The following is an 11913-nucleotide window of genomic DNA, read 5'->3' on the forward strand; positions in this document are numbered from 1 at the left end:
AATTTGGACTAAAACATTGATAAAAAGAAGCTATTAATTCTTTTCTAACAGGAGAAACTGCACGTATGGAAGGTCAGGACAAACACAAACCAAGAAATGGAGGTTTCATTTCCCCCCTCAATCAATATTTTTCTCTCTTTTTTTGCACAAAAGCTGCAGTGTGAAAAGTCGAAAATTATTTTGGAATTTCCACATGCAGCTTTTATTCAGTAATGGGCTTCATTGCTAAAAGACTAAGTGGAGCAATAAAGGAATGGAGATGTGTAAAAAGGGTTTTTTTTTTTTTTTTTAGGAGAGATGACCCTGTGTGAGTTTCAGTTCTCGTTCTCTCCGGCTTCGCCGGCTTCTCCAGCCTCGCCTTCTTCAGGCGCGTTGTCGGATGTCCATAACTGGAGAGAGAGACATTCACGTTAAACACCTCTATACACCCACCATCTTAGTTTACTTCCTCTACTAACTGTACAGTCTTCATTTTAAACAAAATTAAACTTGTAACAGTAAACTTTGACAAAAATGAGGAAGATGGGGAGAGCAGAGAGGGAAGGGTACTAACTGTCAGGTTGTCTCTGAGCAGCTGCATGATGAGAGTGCTGTCTTTGTATGACTCCTCGTTCAGTTTGTCCAGCTCTGCAATGGCGTCATCAAATGCCTGGAGACACAAAAAGCACACTTATTACACGGCAAGATTAAATGAAGAGTCGCTGTACAAAATCCAAGCTACCATCAAGTAAACCCCCTGCTTGTCCAGCACAGATATACAGCCATGTACTTGAGATCTCCCATTGTAATAACTTTTCCCAGAACAAACATTATATTCCACCCATTCACACACTTGTTAGCAATTCAAACACACCACTTAACATTCCCTTTAATTTGTTCTGACATGGAACAAGCAGATAACATCTAACAAAGTCCCCATACCTAAAGCAAACAGGGGAGAGGGGAAGGACTGACCTGTTTGGCCAGTGAGCAGGCTTTCTCTGGAGAGTTGAGGATCTCGTAGAAGAAGACTGAGAAGTTGAGGGCCAGGCCCAGGCGGATGGGATGCGTGGGGTCCATCTCCTTCTTGCTGATGTCAAACGCCTGCTGGTACGCCTCCTGAGAGTGCTCTATGGTTGCTGGGGGAGCACAAAGATCAGAATGGACTTTATTGGAGGCAATGATAGAGTATGGCACCCTGCCTGATTTATTTTGATTGCAATCAAGTGTTAGAATGACAGAAGCCTGATAACCTCGTTAGCTAAATTCACTCTGAAGCGATTAAGATTAGGAGAGTGGACTTTGACAGCTAGTGGCTGCTAGGTTGAAGACTACAAATGCAGTATTGGATGATTCTGACTGTGGCTCATTCTTAGCAATAAGCAACTTGCAGTCGAGCGGCACATTTATTTCCTTTTTCCTGGACCCATTTGAATTGCACAGGCTAATAACAGGCTAAAATAGGGCATAGAGCTCTTTAGTGTGTGTCACAATGGATACAAGTGGAAGTCTCAGAGGCCAATAAAGTCAGTCAGTAAAACATGCTTAGATGTCATTCTGGTATTGAGAGAGAGAAAGGGAGACCCCCCCCAAAAAGTATTTTATTCTGCATATTTAAAAATATATATTTTTGTACTGTTATCGATCTTGAGTATCACTTGGCTACACCTAAAATGTAGGACTATTGCTTGAAAATAGCAACATGGCAAATACCTTTGCCGCATTCAGTTCAAGGGGCCATTTCATTGCAATCTTACCTGTTTTGTCATCCCCAGAGGCGACTTCGGCAAGGTATCTATAGTAGTCGCCCTTCATCTTAAGATAGAATACTTTGCTTTCAGCATTTGTGGAGTTCTCAATTAAATATTTATTCAGCAGTTCCTGTGGGAAGGAAACACAGATTCATAATTTGTTCACACTGCATAAACCTTCCATTTGACTGTCAATGTTTCCTTTCAAAGTTGTGTTTGTGTAATTGAAATACTGTTAACCCCATTTCAAAATCTTCAAACCTACTGACTGGCTACAGAAGGTTGCTTATGATTGGCTGAGACAACATCCACCCAAACATGACCATGCGAGTGGAGTTCCCATCATATCCAGAGTTCCTAACCAAGACCCTCCCACACCAGTGGGCAGATAAGTGAAGTCAGACAGCAACTAGCCTCAATCTTTCCATTACAACAGAGATGAAACCAACAAACTGGATTAGCAGCAGCATTAGTGACTGTACTGGACCAAGGAGGTGTATCAATGATGACTACAAGATTCAAAGTTGAATATAAACAATTACATAAAAATGTGATTGAAAAATCCTGACCAGGCTAGTTGCGTCACGTGATGATGAACAAGCAGGTCTATATAATGACATGTGATATCCATGCAGCGATGTGCCCACACAAGGGCAGGCAGACACGTTATGAGACTGCAGTGGTCACACCGAGTGGAGTGGACAGCCTGGACACCTCTACATCATTAATCAAGCCTGTTCTGTCCCCATCAAGAGCCTAGCTGTGCATATGGGCACGCAGCAGTGGGTCAAGTACAAGCAGGGAGGGAGCCAGCATGTTGCACTGCGTCAAGTCATTCCAACTTGTCCCTACTGCGGGTTCCAGACCATCTTTTGCCCTAGATTCATCCAGGCTTCTTTCGTACCAACGTCCCTGACTGCTCTGTCTTAGTGGCACAGCGCCTCTCGGAAGCAAAACCAACGGCTGAATGCAAGTAGTAGTATCCCTTGTAAGCTACATCTTCGATATCACTCACAGGGTCTACAAAGCATATGCACCAATATTTAAACCCCACAGCAGCAGAAACTCCACTATTACTACAGACCAGTTCCTATGCAACACACTAAATAGACTGAAGAGGGTACAGGTAAGACAGGTGCCACACACCATGTGGGATTCAATCCGATGCATGTTTCCTTCTGTAAGGGAAAACTCAGCTCCTGACATTGAGTTCTGGAACACTAAATCCCCAGTTAGCTAGCGTGAAGGAGCCTAACCATCCAGTGGCCAACTCATCAGGATCTAGAAGGGCTGGATTGCTGCCTGATTACAGCTTTACTGCTAATCTGTGTCAGTGAGACCAAGGGTTTAAGGTCACCGTAACTGGTTTCAAATACCAGATTAAACAAGTTCAACGCAGATGAGGCTGTCCACCCGGCCCAACTCCAACCACTCCCACCCGGCCCAACTCCAACCACTCCCACCCGGCCCAACTCCAACCACTCCCACCCGGCCTACTTACAGACAGATTAGTCGAGACGATACACGGCACGCTCAAATGTCAAGCATTCCTTCCCATACGTCGCCCTGGCTGCAAACGAGTGGAGGGGAAGCGGCTTGGATTTTCACAATGTGTTCAGTTCACACGGCGCTTCAGTTTCACTCAGACCACAGAGTAGTCTATTACAGGCACCAAACGGAAGGAAACGGGGGATGAATTACCTGAACATGTCCAATAAGAAATGCTTGTTCTCGGTTTTCACTGTAAAACGGTTTGCTACGTTGTGCCTTAATGGACAGGACCCAGGCAAGAGCACTGTGCTCTATAAAACCCAGTGCCACATCTCCCCTATGTGGCAATGATATAGCCATAGGCCTACCAAGAGCTGGTGGCGAAATTCTCCAGGGTTTGACTAATTGCAGTATTGCACTCCTCAAACCAATGGATTGCAATTTGCGGCTGTGGTCTTCTGTTGGATATGAGTGTATCGTGAACATCCGGATAAGCATATTTTTGTGTGATTCTGTCAAGACTACTATGTGAATCTGGCTGGGTTTTCAATTATCCTCACGAAAAACGTGGGCCATCACCATGACAACCTAAATGGTTTGACTTTGAAAAATGTGTCTTGCCAAGGTTATATCCACAGGCGAAGAGACAGCCAGCCTGGATGCTTTCGTAATTGGGCCCTGTTCTGTCTTAGCTATGGCTGAAACTGGAGCACTGAACACAGCCTGCACCATTCTCTGCACTATTCTCTGCACTATTCTCAGTCAACATTGCTTAAATCAACAATAAATTAACAGATTCTGACACGATCGCCTGTAGTCGCATACAGATTGAGGTGGTTATTGGGGGCAACTATTGAATTGCAACTACTCAGCGTGCATGAACTAGTACTATAAAGTATGACTAGGCCAGGGTTTTCATCAGGAAAATGTGGCACCAGACATTTGACCGGCAGCATTTTAAATTGACCTAACCCTTGTGGATTAGGCGAGTAACCTGATTAGGGTGTCCACCCACGGTGCTCAGAATGAGAAATTGTACCTTAATCTAAATGTGATTAACAGAACATGCAACTCGAGGTTACAACGGCATGCGTCCTTAACGAATTTCGATTGGCACTTTGATGTTACAATAAGTGTCCACATTTACTTTTCCTCAGCCAACATGAGTAACAAACCGCAAAATCACTAGTCTGTGTCAATCTACTATCCCACATTGTAGAAAAGTACCTATTCTATTGGACAGCTTGTCGTTCTGTGCAAGAAAGAAACGGCCTATTCCAAACAGACTCGAGGACAATAGATCCCAAATTCATACAACCAGTTCATCAAAATAACTGGTCCAAACACACCACCAGTCATGAAGAGGGCACCACAACGCCTCTTCCCCTCAGGAGGCTGAAAAGATTTGGCATGGGCCCTCAGATCCTCAAAAAGCGAATACAGCTGCACCCCTTGTATGTAGTCAAGTTATCTATTACATGTTTTACTTTTCTATTATTTCTCCATTTTCTTTCTCTCTGCATTGCTGGGAAATTAGCATTTCACCGTTTGTCCACACCTGTTTTACGAAGCATGTGACAAAATGTTATTTGGATTTAAGAAAGTTGATTTGAAGCGAGACATGCCTCATAATATGAAGTAAAAAGTTAAGGTTTCACACAATTAAGTACATGTTTTCAAAATGCATACAGCTTACAATGCAAAGTGGTGTGTGACACACTGAAGCCTGCCTACCGTTGCCTAAGCACTTGAATGCCGAATGGGAAGCGCACTTCAATTACCAGTTGAGAAATAGTATTTCTTAAATCGTGGCCTTAAACTGTTTTTAAACCCAAGATTGCATTTAGAATTTTTTTTGCGCAATGATTGGGCATATAAAAATCACCTTTCACTCCAGCAGCAACAGGACTTGTGGCAGCAGCACTTGCTTGTTTGACAGATTTTACACTCAAACTAGGCTCTGCATGTCTGCTGTGAGCGTGTGGTAAATAAGAATCATAATGACTAATGAAAATATGCACAATAATTTTAATCACTAAATTATGCAAAGTAACTTATAAGCATGATCGGTCTAATGCGTTTCCATCGATGAATAGGCTAAAAAGTATTCTTTTGCAATGGGATGTATTTATTCTACCGCCCGATGCCAATTTTATTTATTGGCTTCTCATTTATTCATTTTTGCCCAAAAGCCAGCGGCTAACAGAAAGCCTGGTAAGGGTTGGACGATATGATTTTTAAACCATATCACTATTATTTAAAACTTATGGGCAAATCACAAATATACACATGCATATACAGTCAAAAGTTGGGTCATACCTACTCATGCAAGGGTTTTTATTTTCTACATTGTACAATAGTGAAGACATCAAAACTATGAAATAACACACATGGAATCATGTAGTAACCAAAAATGTGTTATAACATTTTTATTTGTGTATTTGACATTCTTCAAAGTAGCCACCCTTTGCCTTGATGACAGCTTTCACACCTTTGGCATTCTCTCAACCAGCTTCACCTGGAATGCTTTTCCAACAGTCTTGAAGGAGTTCCCACATATACTGAGCACTTGTTGGCTGATTTTCCTTCCTTTTTTTTTTTAAAGTTCTCTAAATAAGCTTTGTTGTACAATTAAAGGTCAAATACACTGCATTTCAAACAGTCAGCAACAATCAAATGAATTCAGGGCTCGTGAAATTATACCAAAGCTAAATATAAGGCTCCCACAACCATAAGACCCACTAATAAGGTAATTATTTTTGCAAAATAATTTAACGTGCTTTTTTGCAATAATCACCGTCTTGACTTTCAAGTTGGTCTATGAAAATGCCCTTGTTACAAATTTAACCAGAACCATTCATAATGCACATTCACTAATGACAAACTTCTTTAAGCAAGCATTATAGAAAGTTAACACAGGTCTCAATCTCAAGCACAAATGCTAGTGAGTATCCAGCTAATCTTGTCAGGAATCTTTATATAGTTCAAGTTGAGCAAACATGGATCTATTAGCCAGCTAACAAGGAAGAAAAGTTGAAATGTTATGAACACACCCTTCTGTCCGTCTCCAACTGTTTGAACAGCATGCTAGCCTGTCCACATGTTGAAATCAAGTGGCCTACCTAGTTTCTCAGAATGAGAAAGAGTTGCCAATTTCTATCAATTGTATTTTATGCTTATTGTACATTTATAAAAACTCACACTAGACAGCTAGTATAATGCCGCGTGACAAACTGAGCATTTATTTTCCAGAATCAATGTTCATTGATACTCTCGTTTTAGTAGTGTCTGCTCTGCTCTCAATGTGAGCAGTTGAGACATAAAAAGGGTATTGTTAGAAAAGGTAACTTCTCTATTAGAGACAATAATACATAGTAAAATAATGTCTCTGATTCTGTTGGCCCAAACCTCAAATGCAAATAGCGTGTTTGAAACTGCTTGTCAGAGAGGAAGAAGTGATCTCTCATCTTTGTTGTGCGAGTGGCAGGGGCTTGGTGTGTGTGTGTAAACAGAGAGGAAGAGGTGAAGCCCAATGCATTTCTATTGGCTTATTTTGGACCTAAGCATTTCACCTGCCTTCTCGCCTTTGGGACAACAACTTCAATTTTTAGGGCGGAGACATGTGCATCTCGTCATTATATACAGATCTCAGGTATAAATGGGAAGGTGCACACAGCACAGAAGGAGCGAAGGAGACGAGACCAAAATGACAACATAAGAACAAGTGGACAAACTATTATTTTTTTTTTTATAGAATAACAGATTTCTGCAATCTAGGCATTTGGAATATTGCACAAAAACTAATTTGAATTCATTTGATATATCACCCAGCCGTAACCCTGGTCTAGGCCAACACAGTGCAAGCAGACAGGGTGGGTAAGGCCACAGCAGAGGGCAGCACAGTGTCTGCATGGCTGTGGGCAGCAGAGAGGTTCCACTGTGTCCCTGTCCGGTCTGGCATGGCATGATGTCACCTTAGTGGAAAGTGAGTATCACGTTATCCAGTCCTGTCTCTGCCACCAGGCTCACTTCAGCCCAGTGCAGACCAAGCCTGTCAGCTGAAAGTAGACATAGGACTCCCATAGTGGTTACTTGTATCAGTAGCCAGCCACTGAGCAGAGGAAACGAGTTTGGGCAAGCAGCGTGAAACAACTTTCTAGGCTGACTCCACCACACCCTCAGTCAACACCGGCAAGCGGCTGAGTCAGCCTAGAAGGGTGTGTTTCACACACACACGACAGTGGCATGTGCAAAGAAGTTGGGTAGCTGTACGGTGTGGTGTGAAAGCATGGCCATCTGTACAGTTTACAACATGACTCATACAGGAAAGGAGAGGGCAGTAAATCAACCTGAGGTAATCCAACCATATCCTACAGTTATCTGCTTATCAGTTATGCCTAGCTACATACGTAGGATTATCCATTGTTTTCTTGCTCCCATGTATAGAGAACCACTATGCATATATGCCACCCAATCTCTGTTGGTGTCCATTCAGATTGTCATTTACTTTGACCATCAACCCAATTAGAATGGCAGCGGCAATGGAATGCGGTTTCATAGTTTTGAATATCTCCCTGGCTAGACGGTCTAACGGAATGGATCCTTCGTCACTCTGCTGCCTTCATAGAAAAAAAGAAGTATAGACATATGACCTTTCATTGTCGTAGCCATAACCTCTAATATGTATAGATAACTGCTGGATTGTGCTTACAAATACTGCCCACCTCCCATCCCAGACCTTGTGTCTAAGGGCAGAGGCTCAGGGAAATGCTCAACCTCCCAGCTAAGCCACCAGAGATCCTCACTTAATCCACCATCAAGACCAGATAGAAATAACAGACAGAGCTATTCACCTGTAAAGCATTGGATTTAACTGAAAACAATTGTCCCAACGGAAACAATAACAGATGTAGAAAGTTGTTAGTAGAAAGTCAAGTAATTTTACTGAAAGCGGATAAAAAATATATATTTTCCTGCATGTTTCATCAATCACAGAGCGCCATAGCAATTTGGAGAATCAAATGGGTAGCTAGCTAGGTTAGTGGGGTTGAGACGTAGCCTATTGAGCAAACTGGCTATGAACTTCTTCACTTGGCTAGCTTCATTACAACTCGTGTCAGATGAGACTGATGATTAAAACAGGAGGACACACTCCTCATTTCAGGCCTGTAACATGGCTCTCGAACAGCCACCACTGGTGCTCTGCCAGAGCCTACCTCTCAGATTCTGACACACCTTGCTTTGCAGACACACTGGATTGTGACCTTTGTCAGTATGCACCGTCACGTTGTTAAATTCCATTGTTCATTGTGACAGAATCCCAAAAGGAAGGAACCGGGGTAAGGGGGTGAAAATACAATACTTCCTTCTCATCACGAGGCCAGGGGAGATCCCCTTTTTAGACCGGAGGAACTCATTTAGGAAACCTGGGCCGTGACATTTGACCCATACTGCATTGAAACAATCTAATGTTAGTCTCTGTTTTACAGTAATAGAAATGGGATAAATGAATGGTTGGAACTTGGAAGCACTCACTGCTGAGAATGAGACCAGAGGTGGGGTCACTTCCATTCAGGAATTAAAAAGTCCACATAGAAAAACAACTGCCTACATGTGCAATTCTACCTGAATTGAGAGAACTAAACCAAATCATGGTAGACTGGTCAAACACGTGAGAGGAAAAAGTTGAATAGCTATGCTTATGTGAAGAAAAGGACATCTTTCATCATACAGAATGTATTGTTCCCTGTTCAGAGAAGGCATTGCTCTTAATTTAAAAAGACTCCCTTTTCTAAAGGCACATTTATCCAGACAGAGACAAGATTCCTGCAGCACTAGGGCTGGGTGAATTACTGATGCCTCGTGCTTTGCACTGATGCACTCAAATACGCCCCTGGAGGAGCATGAGGTGTGCAGTTGGAAGACCAACAACAAAACACTTCCCAGACCTAGAGAGACATGACTAATCAACTCCCTACAATATGGACTACAATTACTGAAATTGTATTTCAAATTAGCTATACGTTTGCTGTCCATGTAATTACTTTACATCCAAATAAGTTGCCCCATATAATGATACAATACATATGTGACCAAATGTCTGGCCAGTGACCACACTTTCCCAGTAGCAAGCTGTGAGAGGCAGTGAGAGGGAGAAACAGGTGTATTCAATATCCCGGGTCAGGGTTTCCCAAACTGGTTTTTTTTTAACCAGGTAAGTTGACTGAGACATTTACAGCAACAACCTGGGGAATAGTTACAGGGGCGACGAGGGGGATGAAGGAGCCAATTGGAAGCTGGGAATGTTTAGATGGCCATGATGGTATGAGGGCCAGATTGGGAACTTAACCTCAGTGTTCTGGCTAACACCCCTACTTATTATTTGAATCAGCTGTATAGTGCTTGGGCAAAAAACAAACATACACCCTGGGGGGCAGCACCGAGTTTGGGAAACCATGTCTTAGGCTACCATACATTTAAACCTACGCCCATTTTATTCAGTCAACATTTCCATTAAAATGAATCTCTACTAGTACTACATACCAGTACGTCGTTGCAGATATCTCTCAGCTCGCCCTCCACCTTCTCCCGGTATTCGTTGACCATTGCAAGCTTCTTGTCGCTTCCCTCCGTCTTCTGTCCGATGCTGGAGATGACCCTCCATGCCGACCGCCGTGCTCCGACCACGTTCTTGTATGCGACAGATAGCAGGTTCCTCTCCTCGTTTGACAGCTCGCCCCCCTGTTCCGTTACCTCCTTCATCGAGGCGGCCATGTCATCGTAGCGCTCGGCTTGCTCCGCCAACTTGGCCTTCTGAATAAGCTCCGCTTTATCCATTGTTTTTTATTCTTTAGTGTGTAACCTTAGCTTGATTCGTCACGGACGGGTTAAAAACAATAGGAGTCCAGGAATGCAAGAGGGACTTGAAGATGGCGCTAAACGATAGAGAGTAGCGGATGCTGCGCAGTATTCCACCAAAAACCTGCAAATGTAAAACAGAAGGTTTATGTCACTAAGTCATTTTATTATAGAAGACAGAATGTGACCACAATGTACTGTACCTAGAACCAACATATTAGACACTGCAGCCTTTAGAAAATAACCAGATACAGTAGTAATCCAGCTCGCAGAGGTTACACTCCCTGCAACATTCGGATGGTGTGTGCGCGTCCTGCGTGCATTGACGTGGTATCTGTCAAATTCGATGGGTCGCTAGCTAGTGAAAACGTAACTAGTTAACGCAGAAAAATAGAAAGCTAAGTACATCGAGTTTATCTATAAACTAACCAGTGGTCACAGTTGCTGACTAACGTTAGTCTTACACTAGAGATAATCAGTTAACAAGCTAACTTACATCCCTGCTAGGTGGACATTTATTTACCACAAAAACGATGCATCGGTCTTGCTACGTCCAAACAAGTCAGCGGAGCATATTAGCCAACAACTAGCCATATAATTAACATTAGTTAACGACCTACGGTAACGTTAACACACAAATATTTAACGTTAGTGTAACTAAAAGCTACTGTAGCTAGCTACTAGCGTTGGGCCACTCCTTTCATTGAGAATGGATTGCTACAAAATAACATTACCATGCCATAAGCTTGACTACAACATAACAATAATTTACAAATAGCAAACAAAAAATATTTTGAACTGATTTCTGTATGTTCTAACCTTCTAAGGTCCCGATTTGTTCCTCCGAATTGATCCGCTGTGAGATTGGTATGAAGCAGAGCGAAAAACAGCAGCCGTGAAATTCAACCAGACTTGCTAGATGGAGCGGCTCTATGTGAGAATGATTCTCCAATCAGAAATAGACAATTCTTCCTGTCAACGGTGATTTCTAGTAATATTAGCCAGTAGCTATTTTGCGCGGGGAAAGGGGGAGGGAGTTCAGAAATGGGTTCGACCGGCGTGTAGGCTGCGGCCGGGGCCACGGGGTTTCCTCCAATTAGAGCAAGGGAGAAGACGTCACCATTGCCATGGTTATCCTCCATTCCTACCCCCTTTCACAAGTTGTAGCAGCATCAGGGAGCCCCGAGGCGGGCGTGGCACCCACTCATTATAGTGACCGAGATATTCCTATTTTCTCCTCTTGATACCCCTTTCCTTTTCCTAAGCTTTGCTATTGTGGGTGAGCAGCCATCCAACCTTGACCAGATGACCTCTGCTTAGTGCTCACTTAGTGCTCACTTTAATAATATTTTCACTACACAGAACACGTTATGCTGGTGATAGGGCACACAGACAGCATGTACCCAGTTTTATTAAATTCTTTGTTACATAGGCCAGAGTATATCAAATATTAATTTGCCTTTAACAATAATGTTTGTACCATGTTTTGTGCTGCTACCATGTTGTGTTTCCACCATGTTGTTGTCATGTTGTGTTGCTGCCTTGCTATGTTGTTGTCTTAGGTCCATCTTTATGTAGTGTTTTGTTGTCTCTCTTGTTGTGATGTGTGTTTTGTCCTATATTTATTCATATATATATATATATATATATATATATATATATATATATATATATATATATTTTTTTTTAATTTAAATTTGTAATCCCCCGTCCCCGCAGGAGGCCTTTTGCCTCCTAGGCCGTCATTGTAAATAAGAATTTGTTCTTAACTGACTTGTCTAGTTAAATAAAGGTTAAATAAAAATAAATTAAATTAACTCCATATTTCATTTCA

At 42.3% G+C, this 11913-nt stretch overlaps 1 protein-coding gene across 1 annotated transcript; it reads right to left on the minus strand.

Annotated features, from left to right (window-relative positions):
- Positions 1 to 290: 290 nt before the first annotated feature.
- On the minus strand, positions 291 to 10970 carry 1433b (14-3-3 protein beta/alpha). Its single transcript, NM_001141615.1, is given in 6 exon segments — positions 291 to 389; positions 554 to 649; positions 955 to 1118; positions 1737 to 1860; positions 9765 to 10203; positions 10899 to 10970. Coding segments are annotated over 5 exon segments (753 nt in total). The 5' UTR covers positions 10059 to 10203; positions 10899 to 10970; the 3' UTR covers positions 291 to 314.
- Between the last annotated feature and the right edge of the window lie 943 nt (positions 10971 to 11913).

The sequence above is a fragment of the Salmo salar genome, chromosome ssa01 (genome assembly GCF_905237065.1).
Source record: "Salmo salar chromosome ssa01, Ssal_v3.1, whole genome shotgun sequence".
Lineage (NCBI taxonomy): Eukaryota > Metazoa > Chordata > Actinopteri > Salmoniformes > Salmonidae > Salmo > Salmo salar.